Below are 14,552 nucleotides of genomic sequence, written 5' to 3'. Positions count from 1 at the left end.
ATTGTTTTTCCTTGCATATGCAATATAGTATCTGAGTTTTATTTTTCTCTCCTTTTTGTATTTGAAGCATGTCAACAGAATTGAGATTTTTCTTTAATTTTTTTTTATTTTGCAGTAATAGAAGTTTAAAATACATTTTTCCTCATGTCAGTGCATACCCAAAAGCTTTAGACTATAAAAATAATGCCATTGATTGTTTAAAAAAAAAAAACCTGGACTTTGCTTAATGATTCTGTCTTAGTCCAGGAGAAGGGAATACAAAAAGAGCCATTGCACAGTGCCAAAGAAGCACAAAGATACTTGCATAGTGTCAATTGAGCACAAGGTCAAAAAGGACCAAACCAATCCAGGTAGGATTGATGGATTTCTAAGCCAATATGAAAGGACTAGTACCTAGTGTGAAACTTGAGGTTGAGGCGCTTGACATATGTTAAGATGCAGGATGCCTTGTATCCACACTCTTTGTGAAATACTCACAGACAAGTAGCAAAGTTTGGCTATCATCCTGGCTCCCCCTATCCCTGAGAGTGAAGGAAAAATCAGACCAGGGAGTGACACTTCCCTATTACCCAAATATCCAGTCCTTTTTGCTCTCTTATAGAATGGCAACTAACTGTAGTCTTGGCTGCAAATGGGTAAGTGAAATATTACTGTATTTGTGCTACAGACTTGTGGGATAGAAATTTCTTTAATTCAAGGACCTATTATAAGTTTATTTTCCTTTAATTAAAATTTTTACACATAAGACTTTGATACTTTATATTTAATCCAGAAGTTATCTTTTCTCTTTTATTTGGATTTTTTTGATTTTTTTAAATTTATCTTGCCAATTGATTTATATACCTCATAACTCAGCCATGCATCCCAAAGTGAACCCTGTGTTTTTCAGCACCTTCTTCATGGGGGAATGTATTATTATAAAATGTCAAATTTAAATTCTTTTTGAAAGTAATTTTAGGATAAGAAACCTGCTACCTCTCTCAATCCAGAAAGTGAACTGTTTGGAGAAGGCACCATGAAGATGCCTCCTCAGACCACATGCTCCACCAGAAGATCCAGAGTGAACTTTGGGATGTGGTGGTTTGAACTGTGTGGGGTTGAATGCATTTGTTTTGTTTGTATACTCTTATGCTGAAGGGTTCTGCCTCCTATCTGGCTTTTTGTCAATGAGCCTAGCAATCATTAGTTTTGTTCTCTTTTCCTTTTATCCCCAAATTATTATAATTTCAAAGTTGCTTATGTTAACAAGATCTATTGAAGTCTTCCATGGATCTCAGGGGAGAATGTATAATTGAAAATCTCTTACCCTAAAAAAGAACTACATTTCCCAGGAGCCCACTGACTTCCTATCCATACATCCTTCCTGTAGCCAGGGGATAATAGGCAGGGACATGGAGGGTCCCGCCTCTTTTTGACCCTGTCAGTGAGCATGGCGGTGGTGACTGGGAATTTTGAAATGGCTAATCAGCCATGGGCGCATGATCTTTATTTTGTATCCCTCTTATTCCTTTATTTCTAATGAATATCAATAAATCTTTAAAATATAATATTTTTATTATTGAGATTTAATTTTTTTATATGATATTCGTTGGGGAAATGGAATTTCCTCACCTGGAAGTTCCCTAAACTACATTATTACTATAATCTGCAATATTATACCACAGTCATTATTCTACTAAACTGTACCGTACTATTTTTGCCAGTTTCACTCTCTATCCTTAATTAAATATCTCATCTTCCATACCTTAAATGTAGACGTTTTCTTTATCTATGCCTTTTGTCCTTATGTATCAATTCAGGAGCTGCTACTTCTATTAGATTTTCCTTGTTTCTTCCATTTAGAAAAGATTTTTCTTCCCTTTGATTTCTTATTTCATTGTCTCATTTCTCCAATACATATTATAGTATTCTAATTTTTATTAGTTATTTGTATAAATATGAGCTTATTGTGATTTGGGAGGGTTGTTTTTCTTTTTTTTTGAATCGTTAGTGGTTAGTACTATATCTTGTGCATAATAGACACTAAATAAATGTTGGTTATTTGATAAGTTATTTGAATAAAATAAGCATAATGGAATCAGGATCAATATATTGAAACCTATGATTTCAAATTCAGGAAATTCAGTAATCAATTCCTTTTTTTAAAAATTCATCTTTTTAAATTCTGAATTTACGTTTTGTTTTATATTTAATAGAATGATCATTTCCATATGCCTAATAGAACAAAATAGTTGTACATGAATCTACAAATCCCTATTATATATACAGCTTGTTTTTCATCTTAAAATATATATTGAACTTAACATCTCATTTTAATACTACTCTGTTTATCTGTGATTCTTCTTGTCCTTCCTTTTGCTCTCTGCCATGAATTAAGAAACAATGCTCTAGTAATCTTCTCTTCTTTTAAAAAAGTTATTTATACAGTGTTAATATAAACTATTGTCATTCTGCTCATTTCATTCTACATCAATTTATACAAATTTTTCCAAGATTGCCTGAAAGTCTTTTTTGTAATATTTTTATGACACATTGATATTTTATTACATCCATATTTTTTTTTCAGCCATTACTCATATCAAAGTGTCTCTAAAGCCAACCTGGAATAATAATTATGAATAAACTAGAATTTGAAACAATCCTGTCTCTGATTGGACTTCCTTTATTTCTTTCTTCCTAGAGACCAATTAGGAATTTTCTCCTTTCACATAATAGGAGAGAAGAAAAGAGCTCTACCTAATTTTTATAGACTACCTCTTCACTTCATTTACATATCATATATTCATAACTTTATGTAAATTATTTTCATCAGAATCACTTTGCTTAATACTTAAATACTTATGGAAAGAATGGTACTTTTGGGAAAATGATATTCTGTAGGAGAGGTCAGATTTCATAAGGTAATACATTGCAGATAGCAGAAGACTGTGTAGCGTTTTAATGTTTCCAAAGCATATAGTTCATATATTATTAAGGTTAGAGAGAGGAGGAACCCGGCTAAAGATAATTGGCAAAAGAAATTTTAGAAAGGAGAAAAAGAATGGCATTTAAAAGAAATTTTGGCCTGTCATTTCATGGTCTTTGTGTCACTGAATTGGTTCATTGCTACCTGTAGGGCCTTGTATCTTGGGTTGCTTGGCAAATGATATAAACTTAAAGTAGGTTACTATGTAAGCATTATTTGTACTACATTAATCATATCTAAATCAGTATAATGATGCATGTAACCAGTGATATCATTGTATAATATTATTGTGTTAAAATAAATTATGAATTATTCACAGGAGTTTATAGCATATCTACTTAAGCTATTTTTGGTATTCATTTGTATCTGACTCTTTGTGACCCTGTGTGTCATTACTATTCACAGAGTTTTCTTGGCAAAGATAACAAAATGGTTTACCATTTCTTCTCCATTAGATTAAGACAAACAGAGGTTAAGTTATTTGCCTACTTTCACATAACTAGGAAGTGTCTGGCAAGATTTGAACAGAAGTCTTACTTCCACAGCCACCACTTTATCCACAGAAGCACCTAGTTGCCTCTTTAGCTGTATTCCATTAGAAATCCTTTAACTCCTGTTCCATCAATGCTTCTTTTGTTTATATTGTTTTGATGCTTTTTTGTTTCTCTTCTCTATGAAATTTGGCATTCAGATTTTAGCATTTCTATGAAAACATCTAAAGATTATTAGAAATACAATAATCCACTAAACAGTTTGTATCCTAACCATTTTTCTTTTCCCTCCAGAGCAATGCAACATATATTGACCACAAAGGGAACGATACACTGTCTGTGCCAAAGAACTGTGATGCAGATGCTCCAGTAGGTGAGAGACTTTTGTCAAATATTTTTAAATACTTGGGCATCATAAATCCAAGCTAAATACGAGTAAAGAATTTTTAAAAGGGAATGGGGCTTACCATTGAGTTAAAATCCAATACATAAATCTTTTGTTTTTGAGATTAAGAATAAGTAAATACCAGATTCATAGAATCAGTAATTTGGAGTATTTGTTTGATTTACTCTGTTCATTTTTCTCAGAGGCAACCCAGTGTGATAGCTAGTTTGGAGTATGGAAGGCCTAAATTTCTAGTCTTCTGGTCTTAACTAGCTATGTGACACTGGCCAAGTCCCATAACAATTATAGGTGTCTTGACAGGCCAAGAACATTGGGCCAAATATAATATGATAAAATTTAATATGGATAAGTGTGAAATAAGTGACAGAGGGTAGGATAGGGGAGCATAACTACATATGTAAAATTTTTGTCTAGAAAAGTTCTGGAACTTTAAATGAACTGCAAGCATCCTATGGGTCATCATTGTTATTTGTCAGCTAGAGCCAATGCAGTCTAAGCTAAACTTCATTAAAAGAGGTATCACATTCAAAATTCAGAAGGTTATGTATTGTCTTGCTCTGTATCTGGAGGGCAGCCTGTATCTGGAGTATTGTGTTAAATCTGGGCACTGGATTTAAGCCCTGACTTTTTTAAGTTGGAAAGTATCCAGAGGAATGTAACTAGACTGAGGATAATCATCATAATAATAGCTCACATTTATATAGCTCTTTAAAGTTTGCAAAATGCCTTTTATATATTATCTTATTGGCTACTCATAACAATCCTGTTAAGATGCTGGAATTTATTACATACCTACTTATGTGTCAGGTACTATGCTAAGTTCTAGGGATTAAAGAAAAATTTTAAATGGTATTCTGAAGGAGTTAACTATAGGACAATATTGGAGATAACCAACAAAAGGAAAGCATTAGAATTATGGGGAATCTGGAAAGGAATTTTCTGGAAAGTGGAACCTAAGCCAGGACTTAAACATTTAGGGAAACCAAGAGGTAAAGATAAAGTGAGAGAGAGAATTCCAGCCATTGGGGATAGCCAATGAAAATGTAGTCAGGTGATGGAGTATCCTGTGAGAAGAATGGCAAGGGGGCTAGTGCCACTGGACTGCAGAATTAATGGCAGGGAGGGGAGAATGAGGTGAAAGAAGACTAGAATGGGAGAGGTGGTGGGAGGAGAGGGGAGAGGAAAAGAAAATGATCTTTGTTTCCAATGAATAATGTTTGGAAATGACCAAATAAAATAATGTTTAAAAAAAAAAGAAGACTAGAAAGCTCAGAGGGATCCAGTTTCTGAAGGCCTCTGAATATCAAGGAGGGGATTTTATACTTGATCCTAAAGGTGATAAGAGGCTAACTGAGTATATAGGACATGAAGGATAAGGGACAGCATGCTTACACCTGTAATTTTAGTGAGATAAATTTAATAGCTTAGTGGAACATGGACTAGAGTGGATAAAGACTTGAGGCAGGGGGACTAAACAGCAGGCTTTTACAGTCATCTAGGAGTCAGATGATTATTGAGTGTCTGCTAAGATGTAAGGCACTTGTGATGTGTGATGACATTTCTTGTACACTGCCTTATCAAGGAGATTACCACAAAGTGAGAGTTTTGAGGGGTGGAGACATGGACATGTTTATAGGTTGTAGGGAAGCAGTCAGCAGATAGGAAGAGATTAAAGATAAATGATAGACTTTGGGCAATAGATTTGGGAATTGACTAGATGTTATGGAGAGTGATACCAGTGGAGAGCTAAAAATGGTAACCTAAATTTCAAACCTTTGTGGCTAGAAGGATGGTGGTACTCTGAGCAATAAGGAAGTTCAGAAGAAAGGAAAGTTAGGAGGAAAGATAATGATTTCATTTTTGCACAGATTTAATTGTTGTTCAAGAGACACCAGTTTGAAATGTTCACTATGTTAGTAAATGAGCATACAGGAGGAGAACCAGAAAAGAACAGTATCTTGAAAACCTAGAGAGAAGGTAATATCAAAGAGAAGATGAGCAATAATGTCAAAAGGCTACATGTAGTCAAGAAGGGTGGAAGTTGAGAAAGGCCTTTACTTTAGATTTGGCAATTAAAAGAACATTGGTATCTTTGGAGAGCAGTTTTTGTTCTTTTCCCTTACTTTTCAAGCCCAGCCTGAAGTCAGGAAGACTAATCTTCCTGAGTTCCATTCTGGCCTCAGCCACTTATTAACTGTGTTAGAGTCCCAGCCCATTCCTCAGGTTAGGACTGTCTTCCACTTCTTAGGCAATTGACATGCATTGCTTAATAAATTGATATGCTTGGAAGATTGAACCTTTATTTCCTCAAACATTTTATCTTTAACACCCTCCACAGTAGCCTTTGAAAAGAATTTAATTCAATTAATAACTGTGGAATAGAAGAAGAAAGAGAACACATGAGAAGAGACTTTGTGGCCTAATTTGTGGCTAATGCAAGATAAGACTCAGATTAAGTGCCATAGATTGTCTGCACTCTAGGAAAACTCTGAGTTTATATTTATGAAACTGGGGAAAGAGGAGAAATATGGAAAGCAATTGGCAGAACTGATTTGTTGTGTCAGCTTCTATTAGGAAGGAAGTAGAGCATTGGAGAACCCAGTTAGGTTTTTGTTAAATGGTAACTAGAAAAACCAGAATAGATAACATACAGTAAATCTTAACAGTTTTTAGTGGTGTGTATGTATATATGGCAAAGACCTTTTTTATTGTATAGGAAATTGCTATTCTCCAGAAACCATGATATACATCAGTGCTTAAATTGAAATTTCTAGTGCTAATGAATAACCCCATTGGAAAGATGATGTTATAGTTTAAGGATTTCTTAAAACAGTTAAAACTACTGTTTTCTCCAATGTAAAGTGAGTTTTAGAGATATTCATAAATGATAATGTTTACATCAAAGAGTTTGACTTTAGTAGCTAGAAATGAACAAGATTAGTGAGATCATTGTTGAATTGTAGGAGTTTTGTGGTGCTTAAGGTTCCAAAATAATAATTATAAAGTGTTCTAATAGAGAAATTCATTTAAATCATTGCTCATTGCATTTAAACTTTAGTTAAGCAACAGAGTAGGTTAAATATTTTTAATCGACATTGCTTATATTGTACGTTTTTGCAAAATAATTCTCCTAGTATGTTAGTATTCACTTATTCTATAAAACCACACAAATCTCAAAAAAATAAATCTCTCAATATATATTTGCATACTATGGCAAAACAAATTCCCATATCAAGCTTTTTTTTCTCTGTAATGTTCTCATTGTATAAGATTATCCTTCTAGTTCTGCTGACTTCACTTCTGCTTCACTTATACTCATATACTACAGTTTGTTTAATCTCATTACAATAGGAGAAGAGCACCTTAGTTTACTTTTTTTTTTTGTCTGCCACAGAAAAAGCTGCTATAAATATTTTTGTGCATGTGGATGGATCCTTTTTCTTTTTAAAACCTTTTTCGGGGCATAAGGGTATAGCTTAGGCAAAGTGTACTAACTTTCTGGTCATTGCTCCAAATTGCTTTTTAGGTAATTAGAGCAATTCATAATTTTACCAATAGTACACTATTTTTATCTGTTTTCCTACAATCCTTATTAATCTTTGTGATTTTCTTCCTTTGTCCTTTTTGCCAGGCTGGTAGGCATGAGGTAAAACTTCAAAGTTGTCTTAATTTGCATTTCCCTAATTATTAGTGTCTTGGAGCATTTTTATATGATTCTTGATATTATAGATTTCTTCCTTTGAAAATTGCCTCATTACATTTTTGACCACTTATTAGATAGTGTCGCTTAGGCTTATAAATTTGAATATATTTCTACTATATCTTGGAAATGAAACCTTTGTGAGAGGTACTTGTAATGATTCCCCTTCCACACCCAGTTAACATTCTTCTCTTCTAGTTTTTGTTGCATTTGATTTGTTTGTACAAGAACTTTTAAATTTTTATTATTGTAATTGTCCATTTTGTCTCATGTGCTCCTATCATTTGTTTAGTTATAAACTCTTTCGCTCTCCATGGATTCAAAAGGAAATTTCTTTCTTACTCCTCAAACTTTTTTTTTATGATATGACTTCTAACCTGTAAGTAATGTATCCATTCAGAGCTTATCTTGGTATATGGTGTAAAATTTTGGTCTAACCTATTTTCTGTTAGAGAAATGTCCAGTTTTCCTAGAAGTTTTTGTCAAATAGTTTTTCCCAAGTAACTGGGAGAATTCTTTGAGTTTATCAAATATTATACTGTTATTTCACTGATTGGCCTCTCTGTCTCTCTCTTTCTGTCTCCCATATTTTTCTCTTTCTCCTTTCCTTTCTCTACTTTCTCTCAGCCACCAGGTAATTTCTATGGATTATTGCCTTAGAGTAATGCATTTGAAGATCTAGTTCTAAAGACTACCTTCCTTCCCACTTTTTTTTTCATTATTACCCTTAATATTTATTACTTCTTTTTCCTCCAGATGAATTGTTATTTTTTTCTAGTTTTGTAAATATTCTTTTGGAGTTTGGTATAATATTAAATTAATTAATTAATTAGATGGTTTTGTCATTTTCATTATATTGGCCTAACCTGCCCATGAGTAATATTTCTCCAATTATTTAGGTATCTTTTATTTATACAAAAAGTCTCATAATTAGATTCATATAGTTTCTGAGAGAATCTTAGAAGAAGTTTATTCTAGTCAAGTGTTTTATAGCTTCTGTAATTATCTTTGAAATGAATTTCTCTTTCTGGCTCTTCTTGCTGGATTTTGTTGGTTGTATATAGAAGTACTGATAATTTCTTATGTTAAATCTGACAATTCTGCTGAAGTCATAATAACATTTAGGTGACCCTCCATGGCCTGTATATCATCAAGAATCACCAAGAGATGTTTTTGTTTTTTCTTTGCCTGTGCTTTATTCCTTCAGTTTCTTTAAAAAAAATGTTTTTTCATTGAATTTAATTTTTTACTGACATAGAGAAACAATTTTTGATCATTTTTTTCTGACACTTTGCAAATCAGATTCTCTCTCTTCCTCCTCTCCCTCCAACCTGAGGCAGTATATAGTCTAATATAGGTTATGTTAGTGCTTTCATACAATATATATTTCCATATTCTACATGTCATGACTGAAAATACATCACATGTATAATAAAAAAACTCACAAAGGAAATAAAGTGAAAGATGGTTTCTTTCATCTACAATGAGAATCCAATAGTTCCTTCTTTGGGTATGGATAGCATGTTGGTTTTGTTTTGTTTTGTTATTTTATCATGAGTCCCTTGGAGTTATCTCAGATCCTTATTTTGATGATAATAGTTTATCATGATTCAATATTTCTGTTAGTGCCATTGATTTTGGTCACTACACTTTACATATGTTCATATAAGTCTTTCCAAGTTTGTTTATCATTTCTTATGGTGCAAGAGCTTTCTATTATTTCTATTACAACCATATACTACAGCTTGTTCAGACATTCCCCAACTGATGAATCCTCCCTGAGTTTTCAATTCTATGGCACTATAAAACGAGCTTCTAAGAATGTTTTTGTACAGTACTTTTCCCCTCTCTCTGATCTTTCCATCTTATTTTCCCCCTCTGTATCCTTATTTTACTTTCCTTTCAGCCTTACCCTGTTCACAAATGTTTTTGCTTCTGTTTAACTGTCTCCCTGAGTTCCCCTTCCCTTTTGTCAGCCCCCTTCCCTTTTTTTTGTTCCTTCTCTCCTTATTTTTCCAATTTATTAGTTCCTATTCCTCTTTTTGAGAGCATAAAGTCTAGCACAAATAGATCCTCATTTATCCTTATTTTTTATTTTTTCTAACATTCTTTTTTTTTTAATTTCAAGTTACATATTCTCCCTCTCTTTCTGCAGGCTCTCTCCAACCCACTGAAAAGACAAGCAATATGATATCAATTATACATGTGAAGTTATACAAAACATGGTTCCATTTTAGCCATGTTGTAAAAAGAATTAAAAAAAATGAAGTGAAAAAACACATATTTCATTTTGTGCTCTTAGTCTCATTAGTTCTCTCTCTGGAAGTGAATAACATTTTTCATAATGAGCCCATTGGTATGTCTTGGATCATTGTATTAAAGAGTAGCTAAGTCTTTCACAGGTTATCATCATTACAATATTGCTGTTACTAGTCACATTCCACAACATGTTCAGCCATTCTCCAATTGATGAGCATGCCTTCAGTTTCTAATGCTTTGCTACCACAAAAAGAGGTAATATATTTTTGTAGAAATAAGCCTTTTTTTTCTTTTCCTTTGTCCTTTTTGATACAATCAAAGTAGCAGCATTGCTAGGTAAAAGGATCTACACAGTTTTATAGATCTTTGAGCATAGTTCAAAATCTCCAGAATGATTGGACTAGTTCACAGCTCCATCAGTAGTGCATTAGTATGCCAATTTTTTAATATCCTGTATTGAAGACTCCTTTAACTAGGGTATTTAAGGTAAGGATAAAGGCTGGAACAATCACACAGGGAAATACGGTTATAGGAGAGATTGAGATCTCACTCTTCCTCCCCCCACCCACTTCCTGTTCTTCTGTTGGTCTTAACAGTTATTCAATGTTGGTAAGTTGACAACAGACTAATTTCACCTTAAAATACTAAAAAAATAGATTTCTTTTAAAGGAGGAATGGGGAGAGAGTTGGGATAGGGTAGAGGGAATTTATGGTTTCTCTAATCTATTATAAATTCAACATAAAGAAAGTAAAGGTTGAATTTTCTTTAAGGGGATATTGTTAATGACTTGAAAAGATCCTATGACCCAAATCTTTCAAGGAGAAACCAATAGCCAGAAGTTCAGAGTAAATCTCTGCCAGCTTCTTCCTCAGAGTCTCAAGAAAGAAATGAGAAATCAGTTTTTAGTGCCAGCTTATTCAAACTGCCTTCTTCCCGGCCACATTCCTCTTTGGAATCTTCCTGATTGACAAATCTTCAAACTTCCATTGTCTTGCATTTGCTTGCAATTTTTTCTGTAGCAGTAATCAGTTCTTCACAATCCCCTCCAACATTTGTCATTTTCCTTTTCTGTTATGATATGTGAGCCAATCTGTTAGGTGTAAAGTGGTACCTCAAAAGTTGTTTTAGTTTGTATTTCTCTAATCAATAGTGATTTAGAGGAGGGTGCTAGGTGGCTCAGTGGAATGAGAATCAAACTTAGAGATGTCATATTCATGATTCAAATCTGGTCTAAGATACCTCCTAGCTGAGTGACCCTGGGCAAATTTCTTAACCCTCACCCCTAACCTTTGCCACTCTTTTGCTTTGGAACCAATGCAAAGTATTTTTTTTTTTGAAGACTGAAGGTAAGAGTTTTTTTTTTTAAGTGATCTAGAGCATTTTTATATGATTATAAATAGTTGTGACTTCTGAAAATAATCTATCCATCACTAATTATTTATTAATTGATGAATGGCTCTTATTTTATAATGTTTAAGCTTTTCTTCAATTGGTTATGAGATTTTATGACCAACTAATATAGTTTTGCTTTCTATTTCTTACTATTACTTACTTAACTTTTCCTTTAAGATTTGGATGCTCTTCCAATTTGGTCCTTGTTTATTTATTGTTTATATTAGTTTTTAGCAAAATGTATTTTCCCTGCTTATCTCTTTTAATTAAGTTTATTTTTACTTGTGTTTTGTCTGATATCATGATTGCTACCCCTACCTTGTTTGCCTCAGCTAAAGCATAATAGATTTTGCTTCATCTCCTTTTTTTTTTAAACATTATTTTATTTGGTCATTTTCATACATTATTAATTGGAAACATATCATTTACTTTTCCTCACCCCCTCCCCCCGTCACCCCTTCCCTAGCCGAGGTGCGATTCATCTGGGTATCACATGTGTCCTTGCTCTGAACCATTTCCTTGTTGTTGGTATTTGCATTAGGGTGCTCATTTATCATCTCTCCTCGATCATCTCCCCTCAACCTCTGTAGTCAAGCAGTTGCTTTTCCTCGGTGTTTTTACTCCCTCAGTTTGTCCTCTGCTTGAGGATAGTTTTTTTTGTTTTTTTTTTCTCGTAGATTGCTGCAGATTGTTCAGGGACATTGTAAAGCCATTACTGGAGAAGTCCATTACGTTCTCTTGTACCACAATGTGTCAGTCTCTGTGTACAATGTTCTCCTGGTTCTGCTCCTTTCACTCTGCATCAATTCCTGGAGGTTGTTCCAGACTCCATGGAATTCCTCCACTTTATTATTCCTTTGAGCACAATAGTATTCCATCACCAACATATACCACAATTTGTTCAGCCATTCCCCAGTCGAAGGGCATCCCCTCATTTTCCAATTTTTGGCCACCACAAAAAGCGCAGCTATGAATATTCTTGTACAAGTCTTTTTCCTTATTATCTCTTTGGGGTACAAACCCAGCAGTGCTATGGCTGGATCAAAGGGCAGACAGTCTTTTATCACCCTTTGGGCATAGTTCCAAATTGCCCTCCAGAATGGTTGGATCAATTCACAACTCCACCAGCAATGCATTAATGTCCCTACTTTGCCACATCTCCTCCAGCATTCATTACTTTCCATTGCTGTCATGTTAGCCAATCTGCTAGGTGTGAGGTGATACCTCAGAGTTGTTTTGATTTGCATCTCTCTAATTATAAGAGATTTAGAACACTTTTTCATGTGCTTATTAATAGTCTTGATTTCTTTAACTGAAAATTGCCTATTCATATCCCTTGCCCATTTTTTAATTGGAGAATGGCTTCATTTTTTGTACAATTGGTTTAGCTCTTTATAGATTTGAGTAATTAGACCTTTGTCAGAGGTTTTTGTTATGAAGATTGTTTCCCAATTTGTTGCTTTCCTTCTAATTTTAGTTACATTGGTTTTGTTTGTACAAAACCTTTTTACTTTAATGTAGTCAAAATTATTTATTTTGCATTTTGTGACTCTTTCTAAGTCTTGCTTGGTTTTAAAATCTTTCCCTTCCCAAAGGTCTGACATGTATACTATTCTGTGTTCACCTAATTTACTTATTGTTTCCTTCTTTATATTCAAGTCATTCACCCATTCTGAGTTTATCTTGGTGTAGGATGTGAAGTGTTGATCTAAACCTAATCTCTCCCACACTGTCTTCCAATTTTCCCAAGCAGTTTTTATCAAATACTGGATTTTTGTCCCAAAAGCTGGAGTCTTTGGGTTTTTCATAGACTGTCTTGCTGAGGTCATTTACCCCAAGTCTATTCCACTGATCCTCCTTTCTGTCTCTTAGCCAGTACCAAATTGTTTTGATGACCACTGCTTTGTAATAAATATAGTTTGAGATCTGGGACTGCAAGGCCACCTTCCTTTGTATTTTTTTTTTCATTATTTCCCTGGATATCTTTGATCCTTTATTCTTCCAAATGAACTTTGTTATGGTTTTCTCTAATTCAGTAAAATAGTTTTTTGGTAGTTCAGTGGTTATGGCACTAAATAGATAGATAAGTTTGGGTAGGATGGTCATTTTTATTATGTTAGCTCATCCCACCCATGAGCAATCAATGATTTTCCAATTGTTTAGATCTAGTTTTAATTGTGTAGAGAGTGTTTTGTAGTTGTGTTCATATAGTTCCTGTATTTGTCTAGGCAGATAGATTCCTAAGTATTTTATATGGTCTCAGGTGACTTTAAATGGAATTTCTCTTTCTAATTCTTGCTGCTGAACTGGGTTGGATATATATAGAAATGCTGATTATTTATGTGGGTTTATTTCATCTCATTTTAACTCTGTTGTGTGCATTTCTTTTTCAGGTGTGTTTCTTGTAAATAATATATTGTTAGATAATGATTTCTAATGTCTTCTGTTCTGTTTTATGGATGAGTTCATCCCATACATATTCACATTAATGATTGCCATCTATGTATTTCTTTCCATCCAATTTTTTTCTGTTTATTCTTCTCTTTCTCGACTCCTCGCTCTTTCTCCCCTTTCCTCTCCCCACCCTCTCTAACTCAATCTCTCTCTCCCTCCCTGCTTGAAAATCTGATTCTCAGCCCTCTGCCCTTTTAGTATGAAAGTTACTAAATCTTGTTGTGATCCTGACTATGATTCTGCAGTATCTGAATTATTTTTTTCTGGATGCTGGACATTTTCTCTTTCACCTGGGGACCCTATAATTTGGCAATGATATTCTTTTTTTTTTTTTAAACCCTTAGCTTCTGTCTTACACAATACTGTGCATTGGCTCCAGGGCAGAAGAGTGGTAAGGGCTAGGCAATGGGGGTTAAGTGACTTGCCCAGGGTCATACAGCTGGGAAGTATATGAGGCCAGATTTGAACCTAGGTCCTCCCATCTCTAGGCCTGGCTCTCAATCCACTGAGCCACCCAGCTTCCCCCAGCAATAATATTCTTAAAAGTTTTTCATTTTAGGCTTTCAGAAGGTAATCAGTAGATTCCTTCAATTTCCATTTTATCCTCAAGTACTTAGATTTGAGAGAATTTCCTTTTATCACTTTATGATTTTTTAGCCTTTTTTTTTTATTATGGCTTTCAGGTAGTCCAGTAATTCTTAAATTATCACTCTTAGTCTATTTTCTACGTCAGTAGTTTTTCTGATAAAATATTTCAAATATTCTGTGGTTTTTTATTGTTTTTTGATGTCTTGTGGAATCATTAGTGTTTCTATGTGCCCAGTTTTAATTTTTAAAGAATAATTTTCTTCACTGAGCTTTTGTGCCTCTTTTTTTTCCATTTG

General features: G+C 33.9%; 1 protein-coding gene across 2 annotated transcripts in view; it reads left to right on the top strand.

Moving 5' to 3' along the window:
• Positions 1 to 14,552, top strand: part of LMBRD1 (LMBR1 domain containing 1) — a 291,538-nt gene that overhangs the window by 264,590 nt on the left and 12,396 nt on the right. For both annotated transcript variants that reach the window (XM_016431147.2, XM_001372997.4), the window contains exon 14: positions 3,751 to 3,829. In XM_016431147.2, coding sequence (XP_016286633.2) covers positions 3,751 to 3,829 — 79 coding nt within the window. The remainder of the gene's footprint in view (positions 1 to 3,750; positions 3,830 to 14,552) is intronic.

This window comes from Monodelphis domestica, chromosome 2, assembly GCF_027887165.1.
Source record: "Monodelphis domestica isolate mMonDom1 chromosome 2, mMonDom1.pri, whole genome shotgun sequence".
Classification (NCBI taxonomy): domain Eukaryota; kingdom Metazoa; phylum Chordata; class Mammalia; order Didelphimorphia; family Didelphidae; genus Monodelphis; species Monodelphis domestica.
Note: the sequence above shows the minus strand (reverse complement) of the source record. Positions and strands in the feature narration are given on the sequence as shown.